We start from the raw sequence: 17,826 nt of genomic DNA on the forward strand, positions 1-17,826 counted from the left end.
CAGAGTTGTTGTGCCCTTCCCAGGTGGTATGCATTACCTACACTTTTCACTTTCTCTTGCCCTTTCCCCAGGAGAAAAAAGCATTCCCGCAATTGTGAGAAACACCCTGGAAACTCCAATTGCCCCTAGGCTAAGGTCTCAGCATCAACTGAATGTAAATTGATACAGCCATCATGGAAAACAGTATGGCGGTTTCTCAAAAAAATGAAAAATAGAACTACTATATCATCCAGCAATCCCACTTCTGGGTGTTCATCCAAAGAACGTGAAGTCAGTTATGTGGAAGAGAGATCTCCACTCCCATGTTCATTAGAGCAGTGTTCATAATAGCCAAGATATGGAAACAACCTAAGTGTACTTCGATGGATGAATGGATTACAAAGATGTGGAATATGTATATACAGTGACATGTTACACAGACCTAAGAACACAAATCCTGCCATTTGCAACCTGGATGAGCTGGGAGGGCATTATACTAAATGAAATAAGCCAGACAAAGACAAAAACTGTATGGTATCACTTATATGTGAAATCTAAGAAAAAGAAAAGTTAAACTTAGAGTAAAAACATGGTTGCCAGGGAGTGGGGGGTGGGGGAAAAGGGTACCCACTCAGTTATAAGTTGCATTAAGGTCTGGGGATTTAATATACAGCATGTTGACTATAGTTAAGTATACTCAATTTGTTGAGAGTAGATCTCGAGTGTTCTCACCACACACACACAAACTAACTGTGAGGTAACTGTGAGGTAACTGAGGTTAACTGTGAGGTAACTGTGAGGCGATGGGTGTCTTGATTGTGGTAACCATTTCACAGTGTACGCACACTCATCACATTGTGCTCCTTAAAAAAATCACATTGTCGTGCAGGGTCTCAGCTCCCACTCCCCGCCCAAGAACGCAGGACACGGTAAGGCCAAAAAGGAACACCCACGGAGCCATAGATAGGGGAGTCAAACCAATATATTCTCGCTGGCGGCTGGGCTGGAGACACAGGAAGCAGGATCTACATAATCTGCCTAACAGCAGTCCGCGCTTGCCAGCCACCATCTTCTCGCTAGCCCCCATTCCCTTCTGCTAGCGTAGCCACAGCCGTTATATTAGTGCCCAATGGCTCACTGGTTACAGCTGACGGCCAACTAGCCACAGCTGCTGGCCATCTGATCACAGTTGATGGCCATTTACTACCTGAGCCAGCACCTTTCTATGTGAGACCGAGAGCCTGGAAACTGCTTTTTGGGGCTTTGTCTCCACACACATACAACCTAAATACTTGATTTTTATTTGTCAATCATACCTTAATAAAACGGAGAGGAGGGTCTCAGCTCCCACCTACAAGGCTCTTGATTCTTAATATCTTTAATCCCTGCCTTGTCTATACTCCCCCCTTTGTTTGTTTCTTGGCCAGGGAACAGGCATTTTTCTCTGCTCGGAACACACTTTCCCAGAAAGCCCTTTTCTCTGCTTACTCCTATTTATTCTTCATTTCTGCTTAAATATCACCTCCTCTAGGAAGCCTTCCTTGCTTCTCCTTCCAGAGCAGCCTGCACTTCCCCTATCATGGCCCTCTCCTTCCTGCAAACTGTGACTGAAAACTCTTCAGAGGGCAGGCACCAATTCTGTCTTACCTATTTCCCAGCCTGGTTTCTGGCTCAAATAAGTACTTAACTGGTATTTGTGGAACAAATCAAGAAAAGGAAAGCTCCATGTATTAAAATATCTAGGCAGATGCTGTTTATTATTTTGTTATATTCTTTCCATTGCACGATTCCACATCTATTTATTTTCACTTTTATTTATTTATTTTTTATACAAAGATACAAGGAATTTCAGAAACAACATTAAAACAATCAAACTGTTTCAGGCACGGTTTCATATGAAAAGCATAGATCAATTTCTGACTTCCTGCTTCCCTCTATAATACAGTCTCAAGTTTTGTTCCAGGAAGAACAATTATTGTAGTGCTAAGTGGATGTACCCCAAAGCTCATTTCTCAGTGCTGTCTTCAGTCTCGCAAAGTCCCTGAGTCTACAGTCAGGGGGCTCCCAGGGCAGGAGCAAGGAGATGAGTGCACTTTCTGCTTGCCCTGAGCATGAGGGCCTGGCCCTGCAAACGCTGGGCAAGTTCCACTTCATCAGTCAAGAACATAAACAACGTAATTTTTAAAAATGGCTTAAAAAAATATCTGATAAAAATTACCTATCCCTCTCCCTTGCTGTGAAATAATTTAAATAATTTACTCTAGATGTAAAAAACAATAAAGAAAAAGAAACAGGAAAACAAGTTTGTTCATGAATTGTGTCTAAGCATGAGGTCTGGGTCCCTTTGAGGTGGGGAGAGCTGGAGAAGGGACCGCTCTGTGCCCTCCTGAATGTGGGGGTAACGACTGCCTGACCCGTAGAGTAGTATGTGTCAGAGAGTAGAGGTGGGTGGGTTTTGTAAACTGTAGAGTGCTGGCCACAAATGAGGTGGGAGAAGTAACCCCATCCAGTGGAGCTCTGCTTTCCTGACAACACCTGGGGTTTGGTCTTTGGCAAGCTTGGCGGGCCCCAGTGATTGAGTAAATGGATTACACCATAAGGAACTGGGGCGTCTGAGACAGGCAGACAGACGGGGACTAAGCCATGGCTAGGAGAGTGGGCAACCAGGAGCACAGAGCCCTCAGAGACCTGAGGGGGAGGCCTCAGGATAATGCTTCCTGATTTTAGGAGCCTCCAGCCAGGACTTAGAGCAGAGCTGAGCCCCAGCTCCTGCCTGCTGTTCCTTACCCTCCTTGTCTTTGCTGTAGATAGGTACAGATGGACTAGCCCAGTGGCTCTCCACCCTCACAATATTGCAGAATCACCTGGAAGCTTATAAAAACATACACGAGGCTAATCCCTACTCTACAGATTCAGCTTCAAGTGGCCCAGGATTGGGCCTGGCCTGCACCCACTTGGCTGTATTTCCTGAATACTACCCAAGGGGATTCTAACGTGTAGCCTGGGCTGAAACCTACCAGGCCAGGTAGCCTGTATTGACCACTGAGAAAGAATCTTAGAGAAGGGCTCAGAACAGATTCGCAAAGGAGGGACACAGAAAAACTCTGAAAGGGAAATTTTAGTGACGTGATTCTGCTTTCTTGCCTAGAGCAGTCATCCTTGCCCAGAAGTCCTCACGGCCAGGGGCTCCCTACCTCCGGGGGGCCTCTTTGGTTACTTGGGGCTGACATCTGCTTATGTCTTCCTGGCAGGAGCAAGCTCTGTGACCTGAGGGCTTTGGTGGCAGTCAGTGGTCGTAGCCAACACCCTGATGTCTGCATCCCACAGAAGGGAATGTCTACCCATATCCGACTGATTCTGTTTGAAGAGAGGATGAGTTTGGCCTCCTGTCAGTGTCTAGAATTGGCCTGAACCTTGACTTCTTTCCCAAGTTAAACTCCCTCTGCCCCTTTGCCGATGTCTTGTGAGTTCCCACAGCAAACCCAGACCATCATCCTACAAGTAATTTTCCTCAGGTCAAAGCCAACATTTCTTGTCTCAGGTGGCAGATTCCAGGGTCCCTCTGGTTCAGAAGGAGAAACAGAAACCAGAAAGGGAATGACTTGCCAGGGGTCACTGCGCAAGTGAGGGGCACTGCTGAGGCCAGACCAATGGATTTCTGCCCTGTGGGCTGAGACTTATACTGGACCAGAAACAGCAGAAAGACAGAGCCAGGAGACCAGGAGCTCAGCCCAGCCCTGCCATGCATTCTCTGGGGACCTCAGTTTCCCCAACTGTCAATGAGGAAGTTGGGCCAATCACTGGTTTTCAAACTTTAAATTTTTTTGAGTAGCAGAATTATGTATTCTTCCATAGAGCTGATGTATAAAACAAAAATAAGCGGAATTGTCTGGTTGAAATAAGGGGGGCACAGCCCTCCTGCTTAGCCTTCCCCCCATTCTATGGACCACCCAGTTTAAAAATCACAGGCAGGTTCAACAACTAGGTCCTTCCAGCTCTAACTTTCTACAGTGTTCTTTCCCTTGGGAAATTATAGCTCATCGTGGACCCTTACAACAGAATTAAACAGAAGGCAAGGTATCATCTAAAATGAGTCAATTCAGATACTGTTGTTTTGAGAAGGCAAATAGGAAAACGGCACCATGTCCCACTGGAAATCTTTCAGTGACCAAGTTTTGTTTTCTGGTAAAAAATATAGAAATAGTGGTTGTTCTTGGGGGACGTATGGTTTGGTTCTGAACCTCCCCATGGAGCCGGTGGTGTCCCTGAGGGCGAGGAGGGCAGAGACCTCTGCTCAGAACCATTGTGAGCTCATCCTCAAGTTTTTGATCTCTAGTTCCAATTGTTTGGCCTGGACCTCGCGCTGGGTCACCAGCTCCCGGAGTCTTCGGATCTCCTCTTGTTGCCGATAGAACATCTGTAGCAGCTGAGAAAGCACAGACGAGAGGGAAATGTCACCTAGGGGTTCTAAGATGCCAGGGGGCAGGACACCAGCAGAAAGGATAAAACATTGCCTCTTTTGGACTCAGAAAGGTGAAGGTGATTATATTAATGTGGTTGAGGCCTAAGGGGGCAGCCCTTGCATACATCTTTTACAAAAACTTTGTTTACTTCACCTGATAAATGAAATTCAAAAAGACGATATTTCAGACATTTTTTGCCTCCTTAGATTCCCCCATGGTCTGAAGAAAAGTTTATTTGGCTCTGATGTCTAGAGATTGGAGTTTTCACCACCACTAAACTGTGTGACTTCAGGCAAGTTACTTACCCTCTCTGAGCTTTAATTTCCTCCTCTGAGAAATGAAGGTCAGAAACCTAACCTCAGCATTAGTACAACTGCTGCTGCTGTACAGCATGGTACTAGGTGTTGGGTGCGCCCCCTAAGTAAGGAGCTTTGTTATTCCACTGGGTGCACACAACACCCCCCTGTAAGGGTGGTAATATTAGTGCCCCCGTGTTACCACTGTGGAAACTGAAGCTAAGAGAGACTCAGCCCCCGGGGCCGAGATCCTACAGTTCGTACTCAGGAGAGCCAGGATTAGAATCCCTCCGTGAGAACCAGCTCTTGAGTTTTTAGGCACTACCTACTGACTCCCAGGGCTGCTGAGAAAATTCACTCAGATGATATATATATCAGAGTGCCCACCACAGGATGTGGCACACAGCAGACACTTAACACGTGCTGATTCCAAAAACACAGGGAATCCTAGAACTGAAAGAGACTTCAATACCCACCAAGTCAACCCCTCTGCATTTTACAGATGGTTCCCCATCATCTGCATGTAAACCCACCACCTTGGCATTCAGATCGTGCTCATTACTGGGTTGTTGAATGAATTAACAAAGTGAATTAAGTAGCTAAGCCAGGCCACACAGCTCGCTCTTTTTCTTGCCCCTCATTTTCTACCCCCCTCCCCCCCCCCACCCCGTGCTGGCCCACCCCAGCCTCATTCATACCTCATTCTCTGTCTTTGGTGGGGGGCATTCGAAGATGTCAAAACCATTTGTGAGCCAGGTTTTCTTCTCCTCCAGCCTGTGTTCTGCCGCCCACCTTGGTGCCTTTTCCTCCAGCAGAGATAATGGCCTCCGGCCATCTTCTGCAAACAGCTTTTCTGTCTGGTTGAGGAGCTGGGGCGAGGCAGGGACCATGGGGTCGGAGAGTGGTCTCTCTGGGGGCAGAGGTTGGGGGCTGAGCAGCTCAGAGCCGGGCCTAAGGGACACCAGGATTGGCCCTGGGAGGGAAGCAAAGGACTATATGAGGACTGACTCACCAAGAGCAGATGGGCGTGGATGGGGCACTGACACACGAGTCACGCAGAGACACATAGGGCCACATGCAGACACACAGATACACGCAAAGGTGAGGGAGATTTGGCCACACGCAGACAGGCACACACCATGGACCAGGGCAATCAGAGAGCAAATACCCATGCGTGTGACTATCGAAGGAAGCTTGGTTTACAGGAGCAGCACGGCGCATGCCCTGGTGCCACCCCAAACACCTCGAGCTCCTCAAGTGACGCCTTGCCTCTGCTTTGTAAGGACAATCCCACCCACACTGTGCTCTGCCATCAACCAGTTCATGAATTCTCCCCGAGCCCCTGAGAAGAAGGGGACACAACCCTCAGGGAGATGGATGAGGAAACGGAGGCTCAGAGAGGGGTGACACTGTCTAAGGGAAAAACAGGGGTGGGGTAGAAGCAGACGGAGAACCCACTCACAGAGGCAGCTGCTGGGGTGGGGGTGGGGGGCACATATGGCTTTCCCCGGGGCTGGCCCGTATGTTGACAGGACAGGGAGGGTGAGTCAGGGTAGGCAGAGTGGGCAGCAGAGCCTGGGTGCAGTGCTGCTGCCTAGAGGGTCTCTTGAGTCAAAGAGTAATTGTGGAGGTGGGGGTGGGAGGATGAGCACGGGGTTCCAGCTGAGACTATCCAGTCGCACTGCACAGCCCAGAGTTTAAGGTAGTTTTCCATAGAGCAAAATTCCTTGATGGGGAGAGACTTTTTTGAGCCACATGGGACAAGTCTCTCCCTTCCTGGATCCGTATGTGACCATTCCAGCCACTGGTGACTGTCAAGGACCAGTCCTCCAGGGTTACGGGACAATACAAATATAGTCCAAACCCTTCTCAGCTACTCGGGCCACTGGATACTCCATTCCCCCCCCCCCCCGCCCCCACATTCGCCTGAGGCCTGTTCTCTGCCTTTCTCACCTTTACTCATCCCACTGAGCCACTCCCGGGCTGTCAGAGAGGGCTGGGCCCCTGCTGTGGGCGGGTAGATGTCCTCTTGGTAGGATTCCGACTGCAGAAGAAGTCAGAACAGTGAGAGCTGGGGTAGGAGGGAAGGCCCCCCAGACTGGGAGGGCCCTTAGGCAGCTGGGTGTCTCAGCCCTCCCCAACCCCTGTGAGTTGAGGAAACCGAGTCCCAGAGAGCAAAGGGACGTGCCCAGGGTCACATAGAAACTCAAGAGCAGAGATGGGGCAAGAGTCAGGACCCCGAGCTCTCAATGAGGCTGCACTGACTAGGAGAAAGGCCTTCTTCCCCTTGAAGGAAGTGGCCATCAGCCTCCTTGTTGCTGGCCCAGGGGCATGGGCTCCAGGCTCTAGGCTCTGGGGTCTGTCTTTTCCAGGAAGGGTTCCCTGCTCCCCCTTGAGGACGCCACCACCACCCTTACCCGCCGGGGTACAATCATGGATACGGGTTCAATGAGGCATTTGGTTGTAATCAGCTTGTAGAAGCGGAAGATCTCACAGGAGGATACGTCGAGACCTCTCTTTGGCATGACACCTGCAGGCAGACAGCCAATGAGGGCCAAGCGGTTCCAGCTGGGCTAGGGCCACAGGGACCCAGTGTGAGTGGCAAAGCCATGCTGCACACCTGGACGTGAACAGAGACCACCCTCCTGCCGCTGTCCTTCCCTCAACAAACAATTCATGAGCACACATGAACGGGACCGGGCCCTGGGCTGGGCAAATGGGATTGAAATCATCAGACCGTGTCCCTACCTTCAAGAAGTTAAATGATTGTACCTTGACTTTTGCAGGAAGTGTGCTCTGCTCCAGGCTTGCCATTGCTATCCCCACAGCTCGTGACCCAGCTGCTCTTAATAGAGCATGTCCAGCTTTCTTTTGATTACTGTTAGCATGGTATATCTTTCTCCATCCCTCTAATTGTAATCTAGCTGTGTCTTTAACGGGATTTCTTGTAGACAACAAAGAGTTGAGTCTTGTGTTCTTGTTTTTTATTATCCCCAAACACACTGAAAAAGTAGGGGCTCTCTTAGGTCCGTCTCTCTTATCTCCTTGCTCCTGTTTTAACTGTTGAACCTTGGCCTAGAACACCTTCATTCTCTCCCCGTGCTGTACTCTAGACCTCCTCTTTCGGTTTCTCAAATGTTGTCAATTCTGGGAAGCCTTCCAGAGAACCTCCTGCACACCCAGCTAGCGCTCCCGTTGAGTCTAGAGGGTTGACCCCCATCTTCCCTCCAGTACGTGAACCCCTCCAGGGCACAGCCCGAGTCTGACTATCCCTATCTCCCCAGGGCCCATGTGGCCTCAGTACCCCCCACTCACCGATTCCCTTCTGTGGGTGACTGGAGCGGTATTCAGTCAGGTAGTTCAGGTGAGGTTTGTCGGCGCTCACCTCATAGTAGCGGATGTTCCCGTCTCCCTGAGGAGAGGAGGGTACCGTTCAGAGCTGGTTCCCGTGAGCCCCCCACCTTGTGCCCCATTGTGATTCAGCAGAAACCTGGTGTTCGCTGTAGGCAAAGAGCTGGCAAAGCCACCTCACACAAGGGAACGTCAGGGCACTGTCACCAAGGCCGTAGGACGGTCCTCATTTTAACACTCTGTCCCCACAACCGTAACTCAAAGCCCACCCGAGTGCCTCTAAGGCAGAAGCTCTGGGGGCACAGGCCCGAACCCCAGTCCCATCCAAGAGCTGCACACAAAGGTCAGAGTGGCATGTCCTGAGACCAGCCAGCGGGTCTTAGCTCTAGGGGCATTTCTGGTTATCACTGTCATAATGACTGGGCGGGGTGGAGGTGGGAGAATGCTGCTGTTGGCATTGGTGGGCAGGGGCCAGGGCTGCCAAGGACGGGTAGTCCTACATAATAAAGACCTGCTCTGCCCCGAATGTGAAGGTGCCCCTAACGAGAAACACCACCTGGTCCCTTCTCACCGGGACCCAGATTTGGGGAGGGACCAGTCGGGGTGTCTAGCTACTAAAGCCCCGGACCCAGGTGCTCTCAGGGAGCCAGGAAGGTAGGAGACAGGTGCTGGGCTCACCACAGAGGCAGAGTGTCCAGCAACTCTTGCCTGTCCCTGCCCTTGCTTTGCGCCCCAAGGGCCCCAGGCTACTGTCCGGCCACCAGTGGGGCTAGGGCGTGCAGTTCTGCCTCTTGCCTCAGGAGTGCATGCGGCCACCTCCCTCCCATGCCAGGCTGACCTTCCCCACCATGAAGAGCATGTTGGTGTCTGCATCATAGAAGGGGAACAGCACGCCTGAGGAGCCATCCAGATCCTCCTCGGTGAGAGGCACAGAGAGGTCATCCTGCAAGGGAGAGGAGATCAGGAAGGCTTTGGGTCAGTCAGGGGCCTTCAGTGGTACTCTGGGCTAGGAGTTCCTGCCATGGACGTGTGTATGTGTGTGCATGTGTGAAAGAGTGTGAAAGACTGTGTGTGTGCGTGTGTGTGCGTGTGTGTGAAAGAGGAAGAAGCCTCCCCCTTTTATTTTCCCAGCATGTTGCCTTTAACGAATCGCTTCTCACTCACCTGACCTCACTCCAGCCCTCTGCCTCCTGTTTTGTTATTTATAGTAATAAATGCAGAAGGAGATTCAGAGAGGGGAAGCGATCCGTCCAGTCTTTGAAACTCTGGCCAAGTGATCCTTCAGATCAATACGCTTGGCCTGGCCCTCCTCCCACCCCCACCCTCAGCTTTCATGAACGTGCCTCAGTGTTCATTCTGAGCCCTTGCTCCAGCTGTTCCTGCTGCCCAGAAGGCCCTCTCCTCCCTTCCGCGAGTCTTGGTCCCAGAGGCAGCCACATCCCCTCCCCTATACTTCAGCCTCTCCTCTGTCCTGCCCCTCTCCCTCCTTGAATGACAAGATGCGTAAGGTCTGCGCTGATGCCACCAGGCTACTGGCATCCCCCTGTTATTCATTAATAAATTCAATCAATGAGTGAGTGAATGAAAGAATGAATGAACGAAGTCAGTACTCAGCTACAGAGTGATCGTGAGGGGTGTTGCTGGGGGTTCGGGGTGACTCACCTGGTCCCACAGGGCCATCTGCCGGTTGTTCCATTGGGACGTGCCTGTGGACAGCAGCTTATTCAGGTTCCCCAGAAACAGCACTTTGTTGGCCCGGTGCCCCTTGTAGCTGGCTTCCTGGAGGGACATGTGCAGTCAGGGACTCCCCTGGCTGTGCTTATGCTGCTGCTCCGCCTGGAATGCCTTCCTTTCTCACCCCAGCTCTGCCGGAGCAGAGTTCTTGTTCTGAGCCAGAACAAGAGGCAAACTTCCGCCCGGCTCCACGCTCTTTTTGAAAGATTACTGAGCACCTACTATGTGCCAGGCCTGGGCCTGGGCAGGCACTGTCACCCGGATTATCTCATTTAATCCTCTGAGAGGAAGGATGACCGGCCCATTGTTTCAGATGAGGAAACAGAGGCTTCGACACCGGAAGTGCTTGCCTAAAGTCACACGATGGATCAACATGTCATACCTCCTGACAGAGCTGGGGCACAGTGACAAACATTGATGTTAGACCAGGTTCAAACCCCAGCTCTCAACATAGGCATGTCGCTTAGCCTCTCTTTAGCCTCATCTTTCTCATCTGAAAAATGGGGATGACACACCCTACCTCCCAACAGACGGGGATACCATGTGTGAAGGCTTGGCCAGCATGCAGCCAGCATCACCTCCCTGTTCTCAGAAGCCTCCGCCCTCCCCATTCCACTCCTTGCTTCTCTGACCCCAAGCCAGACCCCAGCCTAGCACTGACCTGGAGGACGGTCCCTGCTCGGGGGTCGAGAATCCGAATCTTGCGGTCTTTACAGGTAGTGGCCAAGAGGCTGCCGTTGGTGTTGAAGGACATGGAGAGGATCACGTCTTGGTGACAGTCAATCGTCTTCACAGGGCTCATGATTACAGACTCCTTTGTATCCAGGTTCCAGACCATCACCTGCATGGCAGAGAGCTGGCTCAGTGCAGTGGCCACCCCCCCGCCCCGGCCCCCACAGTCACACGCCAGCCAGGCTGTAGTGAAACACGGTATTCCCAGGAGGGAAGCACAGATGGCAGTCTGGCCAAGCGGCCTCGGGTGGGATGATGGATCTGCCGGCTGAAGCTGCCACGTGGCAGGAGGGGGAAGCCAGGAGTCGGGCTGTCTGGCAGTGAAAAGAAAATACCATCTGCCTTGGAGTAACAAAACATCTATGCTGGGAGGACCCCAGGGGACCAGCTAGTCCAGAGGGTTTCAAGCAGTTATTAACAGCAGTTTCCACCTCATACGGATAAACAGGGCTGCCATGCTTAGCTGCACAGCCTGTATACTGCACAGCTCCAGGGCAATCCATGCCCATAATTCAGCATGTGAATGCTGCCCCCTGGAGTTGTGTGCAGAATAACCTGCACAACCCCGCGTAGTACCCTGCAGACACACCCTACATAGACAGATACAAGAACACCCGATCAGAAGGGGAAAAGGCCCTCCCAACCACTCCCGTTTTATCTCTCACTGAGGCCCCTGCGGTGCCTCAGTAAAGCCACAGTTTGGTTACACCAACCCCATATGTATACACATCGAGAAACTGAGGCCCAGAGAAGACAAGGGACTTTCCCGCATCACACTGCAAGTCAGAAATGAGCTGGAATAGAATCTAGGTGTTCTGGATTTTCCCAATCCACAGGGCCCACAGCCTACTAGCTTAGCAGTCACCTGAGCAGGGGGAAGCTTCTCTGTGCAGGGCTCAGCCCATCCGCTCTAGGCAGACTGATGGATTAACTAATGTCCCCCCAAAGTCATGTCCACCCAGAACCTCAGAATGTGACCTTATTTGGACACAGGGTCTTTGCTGATGTAATTAACTATGATGAGGTCCTACTGGATTAGGGCGGGCCCCACAACCAATAACTGGTGTCCTTATAAGAACAGGAGAGGACGCACAGACACAAGGAGAAGAAGGCCAGGTGATGACGAAGGCATTCTGGCATGATGCACCTGCGAGCCCAGGAATGTCTGCAGCCTCTAGAAGCCAGAAGTCACAGAAGGACCCTTCCCTAGAGCCTTCGGAGGAAGCAGGGCCCTCCTACCACCTGGATTTCAGGTTTCTGGTTTCCAGAACTGTGTGAGTTCTATGTGACAAATTTCTATTGTCTTAACCACCAACTTGGTCATTTGTTAGGGCCACCCCAGGAAGCTAACGCACAGACCCACCTTGTAGTCATAGCCGGCGCTGAAGAGGATGTTGGCGGCTGTGGGGTGCCACTCCACCAGGCCCACTCTGCGGGAGTGGCCCACCAGCTCCTTCCTGTAGGCTGTGAGATTCTTTGTCAGCAGCTGCTTGGGGATGTCCCAGATCTTAATCTGTCAGGGGATACATGGCCCCGGGGGCAGTGTTAGCCAGGATCACCTTAATACTCTGCCACCCTAAAACTGGCAATGCCCATCAGAAGGTCGGGAGTTGTCTCTCTGGCCACCTCTCACTCAGTGGAGGTGCAGCTGGGGCCTCGCAGAAGGACAGGCGCTTTGCCAAGGTGCTCCAGCCCAGGCAGGGGCTTGCATTGACTAGAGGTGAGTCCAATGCCCCCAATCTGTCCCTGGTAATCTTGCCATCCTAATAACCTGAGGCAGTGGGTGGGTGGATAGGCCACCAGCCTGACTCTCAGGCTGGATGTCAGAGCAAATCTGCCTCCCACTATAGAATACCCCCAAAGGACAGTGGTCTACCCCTCCATGTCTAAAAGGCCCAGGGTAGAGCCTTGAATGCCAGGAAGAACGGTTTGTGCTATTTGATCAGGGCACTAGGGAGCCAGCACAGTCTCTGGAGTAAGACAGGGCAGGAGCAAGCTCTTTCCTTTGGAGGGGCCCCCTGTATTTTCCTCAGTATCCCCTCTAAAGAAACTGACACAAGTCCTCTTAGAATTTTTTACCTGCTGCTCCTGATGAACTCATCTGTTTTCTTTGATCAGACAGTGAGGGTTCTGCAGTACATTCTATTTCTCTTTTTGCCTTGGCTGCCAGGCAGCTCTGAGCTAAACCTGGAGCTCAGCAGCTGCCGCCCTCCATTGCCAACATTTCTAGTAGTATTTCCTCACTTCCTCCACCTGTGGCTGCTGCACTTTAGGGAACTTGCATAGCTCAGTGGAAAGAGCTTGGGCTCTGAAGTCAGACCGCAGTTAGAAGCCTGTCTCTCACTCCACAAACCGTGACCTTGGGCAAACAGCTGTGCCTCTCAGATCCTTGGCTTCTGCACCAGAAAAACACTGTACCTTGCGGGGTTGCTAGGAAGGAAGACTGAGTGAAATGATATGTGTAATGCAAGTCAGGAACACAGTGGGCTCCCAATAAATGGTAGCTATGACTTTCATCCTTATCTGAATCACCTGATCATATCTGCGTCTTTTGTTTTAAGCCGTATCCACCACATTTTAGAAGTGGCATAGAATAAATGATAAATACATAACATAACATACGGAACATTGTGGGAGCAGCAACTATGTCCCTGGTATAGAAGAGGAGCGCAAAAACGTTGGTGGGACTGAAGCTTTTGGGGTGGTTTTGGTGTCCATACTCACAAATGGCTCCTACTTCTATCCTCTTAAAATTTGTTTCCCTTCTGTCTGTGAGATTTTCTGGCCACAGTAAATATGCCCCTCATAGAATTTTATAGTTCCCCCAAAAGATGGGCTTTCCCCCTGGAATGTGAATCTCATTGAATCTTCACTAGACAGTCGGGAGCTATTATGCCCATCTTCTAGATGGGGGAACTGAGGCCCACGGAGGGGAGGGTGGTGCCCAGAACCTTTCTTCCGTCTAACCCACCGCCTCCCCAGTGTGAATCACCTCAAGAAGGATGAAGGAGTCAGCAGCAGCATTTCCCTCTGCCTCAGTCCCACTTCTCTTTGTCAAGGGAATGACCTCATGCACTGACACTTACCGTGGCATCTTCAGAACAGGAGGCAATCTCAAAATCGTCAAAAGGGTTCCACTTGATGTCTAAGACGTTCCCTTTGTGCCCGCAGACTTTCGGGTAGTGGGGGTCCAACTTTCCCGTCTGAAAAACAGTGCCCAGGACTGTTGGGGAAGAAAGGGGGCTAATTCCACGTTAGCATCTGGATGGTCACTCAGTCAGTGAGCAATCACCGAGCACACAGGAAAATGTAAGGGGTGTGAATCTAGGACGTGCCACTGTTCCCTGTGCGCTCTTGGGGGAGTCACGATACTTCTCTGAGCCTGTGTCTTCCTCAGTAAAATGGAGGCAACGAAAGATGTTTCCCAGGGTTGGAAGGATCATAGAAGAGGAATGTGGAAAGGGTCTAGCACAGTGCCTAGCACATAGTAGGTGTTCAATGAAAGGTCATTTCACTTCATACACTGCCGGTGGGAATGCAAAAATAATGCAGCCACTTTGGAAACCAGTCTGGCCGACGCTCGAAAGGTTAAACATAGAGTTACCATATGACCCAGTAATTCCACTTCTAGGTATATACCCCCAAGAGAAATGAAACCATAGGTCTACGAAAAGCTTGTACACCAGTGTTCACAGCGGCATTGTTCACAACAGCCAAAAAGTGGAAACAACCCGTATGTCCATCAACAGATGAATGGATATACAAAAGAAAGTATAGTCATACAATGCAACATTATTCAGCCAAAAAAAGAAAGAAGTACTGATGCATGCTACATCATGGACGAACCTTGAAAACATTATGCTGAGTAAAATTAGTTGCACATAAAAAACAAATCACAAAATATTCCATGATTCCACTTACATGATATCTCAGATGTGGTTTAATTGCTTGAGCACATGCCCTGGTACCTGGTAATCAAACCCCTGACTAATGCATATGAGAAATTCAGAATAGGTAAAGCCGTAGAGACTGAAAGCAGATTAGTGGCTTGGGGAAGGGGCAATGGGGAGTGACTGCTAATGGGTATGGGGTTTCTTTGGGGGGTGATGAAATTATTTTGAAATTAGACAGTGGTGATGGTTGTACAACCCTGGAATATACTCAAACCCACTGAATCATACACTTTAAAATGGTGAATTTTATGGCATGTGACTTATATTGCAATTAAAAAGAAAGGGCACTTCCTTCCCTTCCCCTCTTTCCCGCTGAGAATTCCGGTATAGGTGCTGGGAGGATATACAGGTCCCACACCCACACCACGCAGCCCCGAAGCTTAGATTTCCAACTGCACTGACAGACGAGGGTTTCCTGCATCGTGGGGCAGCCATACTGGTTCAGTCACAGAAACTTGGAGCTGGCAGGGACCAACACACTCATTTTACGTATCCCACTGCATGGTCCTGGCAGAACAAGGAGCAGGACCCAGGCCCTCTGTCTGCCCACACAGGCATGGCACACATCCACCATCCGGCCTCAGGTTCAACAGCCCACCCAACAGAATGCTCCCCTGACCACTTTTATATCTAAGTGAGAGCGACAACTGAGAATAAAACTGGCCAACATCCTTTCATTCAGCGCATCTCTATGAGAAACCTAGGGGACAGGCACTATTCGAGGTGCTGGGTGAGCACAAGATGTAGTACTTGACCTCAAAAAATCAACACTCTGAAGATTTTTAAGAAGGAATTTTCAAGAACAGAGTGAACTCTGGGAACATCCAGCGACTCCTTCCCTCATCTCCCCAACTCTGCAGAGACCACTACACTTTTGTGGGATGTCTTGAGACCATGCCCACTGAGCCTGAGCAAAGCTGCAGAGGGTGATCTCTGACCTTGTTTAACAAGGCTGTGAAGCAGGCAGCTGCTATGAGAATAGACACAGGTCTTCCCCATCACCTTCGGCAAACTAGGGGACAGACAACCAAGCCCCTGGCTCTTGGGAGCTTTATGCATGCATCTTTGTAGCTCTGCAAATCGAGGTGGTGGCCTGCGCTCCTCTTCAGAAATATTCTGCCCAACTCAGCTCTTGCCCCTCAAGAAGGAGTATTAGACAGCTCACCCTAGACTGGACCCCTTACTGGAGGGGGAACTTTCTAAAGGCCATTATTTGACAAGTTAGAAAGTGAATGGTAAAGTATTGTTGCAAATTAAACTTACTGAAGTTGATAACGTACTGTGGTCATGTAAGAGAATATTCGTATTTTTAGGAAACACTCGAGTATGTAGGGTAAAGGGCAAAGATGTATATAACTTACCCTCAAAGAGTTCAGGAAAAAAATGACACCCTCACATATATATTCAAAGAGTAAGTGAAAAGAAAGTATTTGGACCTGTGTCATTTGACAGTGACGTGTGAGGAGGTGGGCAAAAGTTCCATTGCTTTTCTGCCTTCTTGATGGCTGAAAAAATGGGTTCCTGGACAGAGAAAGGGGGTGCACGCTCCCTGCCCCCTGCAACAGAAGCAGCACCTAAAGCCAGGGCCCTGGAAGGAGAACACTGCACCTACAGGCCCCGGCTCAGGTCTGCCTGGGACCGTTGTCCAGCCATGGCCCCCTCAGCCAGTCTCCAGGCCTTCTGCATGCTGACATCAGGTGCACTTACAAGAACTAAAATCTGTTTGCGTCTGTGCAAAGTGTGCAAGCTTGTTTTCCCTCATCGATAAAATGTGAATAATAATCTCTTCCCTGCAGGACTGTTATGTGGGTAAAATGAGATATTGTGTATAAAAATCCGAATAGTGATGGCCCACAGTAAGTGCTCTAAGAAGAGCAGCTATTATTATATGTATATGTGTGTGTACATGTGTGCGTGCACATGTACATGTGTATAGCAAAACTGAGAAAGTAAGGAAATGCACCAAAATGTTGTTCATGATTATCTCTAGAGGGTGGGATAAATGGGTAGTTTTTATTATCTCTGTTTCTTTTTTTTAATTTTCCAAACTTTCTATTAAAACTGTGTAAATTTGGGCCGGCCCGGTGGCTCAGGTGGTTAGAGCTCCATGCTCCTAACGCCGAAGGCTGCCGGTTCGATTCCCACATGGGCCAGTGGGCTCTCAACCACAAGGTCGCCAGTGCAACTCCTCGAGTCCCGCAAGGGATGGTGGGCTCCGCCCCCTGCAACTAAGACTAAACACAGCATCTTGAGCTGAGCTGCCTCCCAGATGGCTCAGTTGGTTGGAGCGCGGGCTCTCAACCACAAGGTTGCAGGATCGACTCCCGACTCCCGCAAGGGATGGTGGGCTGTGCCCCCTGCAACTAGAAATGGCAACTGGACCTGGAGCTGAGCTGCACTCTCCACAACTAAGACTGAAAGGACAACAACTTGACTTGGAAAAAACGCCTGGAAGTACACACTGTTCCCCAATAAAGCCCTGTGCCCTTCCCCAATTAAAAAAAAAAAAACTGTGTAAATTTTACAATAAATAAAGGTATTTAAGACAAAACTACAGATTTTCTGAAAAGATGGGTCCTTCCAGGATTCGCCAAAAATTTCTTATAAAACTGTAGAACCTGAAGGACTCTCAGACCAGAAATGGTAAAAACACAACAAAGCTCTCTTACCCTGCACGGGTGGCAGGCATCACTAGTGGATTACGGCACTCTCTCACTGACCCCAGACTTGCCCAGGGCCACGGGGAACGTGAGGCAGAGCTGGACTGGAGCCCAGGGCTCTGGCTGCCTGAGTCAGTGTCCTACCCCGTCTTCCTGCAAACAGCCCTTCCCTTCTCTGGGATCATTTCCTGGGTCAAAAGGCATGAGCAGTGCTGGTCTTTTGCTAGGACACACCCAATTGCTCTCAGGGCCTTTATCTCTACACTCTGGCCCAGGTCCATGCCCCAATTTCTGCCCTGAGGATGCCTTGGAAGAGCTGATTGTCAGGCTGGTCTTGGCTGACGGGAGGCACAAGCCCAGGAGCCCCATTCAGACCCACATTTCCCAGGTCAGCCCCGCTGCAGACTCAGGAGGTGCTTCAGGGCCACGCAGGGCTCAGATGGGCAGCTCCGGACTGATCTGAGCTTCGGCCAGTGCTCCTCCCAGGCCTCTAAGAGCAGAGGCCTCAGCCCTGGACAGCTTCTCTTCCTACTCAGAGAACAAAGGATGCTGGTCCTCCCCGGAGGCCGGCTGGCTGCTCTGGGCCTCAGAAGGTTTTGTGCTGAGGACCCACATTAACAGACATTAGCCAGTCTGATGGGCTATTGACTGAGCTGCT

General features: G+C 50.4%; 1 protein-coding gene across 3 annotated transcripts in view; it reads right to left on the minus strand.

The window, feature by feature from the left end:
* Nucleotides 1-1,706: 1,706 nt before the first annotated feature.
* CORO2A (coronin 2A) overlaps nt 1,707-17,826 on the minus strand; it is a 48,763-nt gene continuing 32,643 nt past the window's right edge. For all 3 annotated transcript variants that reach the window (XM_081065856.1, XM_081065855.1, XM_081065857.1), the window contains exons 3-12: nt 13,642-13,758; nt 11,919-12,068; nt 10,485-10,664; nt 9,752-9,868; nt 8,928-9,032; nt 8,054-8,150; nt 7,156-7,268; nt 6,692-6,782; nt 5,437-5,711; nt 1,707-4,405 (exon numbers count right to left, since the gene is read on the minus strand). In XM_081065856.1, coding sequence (XP_080921982.1) covers nt 4,274-4,405; nt 5,437-5,711; nt 6,692-6,782; nt 7,156-7,268; nt 8,054-8,150; nt 8,928-9,032; nt 9,752-9,868; nt 10,485-10,664; nt 11,919-12,068; nt 13,642-13,758 — 1,377 coding nt within the window. In that variant the 3' untranslated portion in view covers nt 1,707-4,273. The remainder of the gene's footprint in view (nt 4,406-5,436; nt 5,712-6,691; nt 6,783-7,155; nt 7,269-8,053; nt 8,151-8,927; nt 9,033-9,751; nt 9,869-10,484; nt 10,665-11,918; nt 12,069-13,641; nt 13,759-17,826) is intronic.

This window comes from Rhinolophus hipposideros, assembly GCF_964194185.1.
Source record: "Rhinolophus hipposideros genome assembly, chromosome: 11".
NCBI classification, from domain to species: domain Eukaryota; kingdom Metazoa; phylum Chordata; class Mammalia; order Chiroptera; family Rhinolophidae; genus Rhinolophus; species Rhinolophus hipposideros.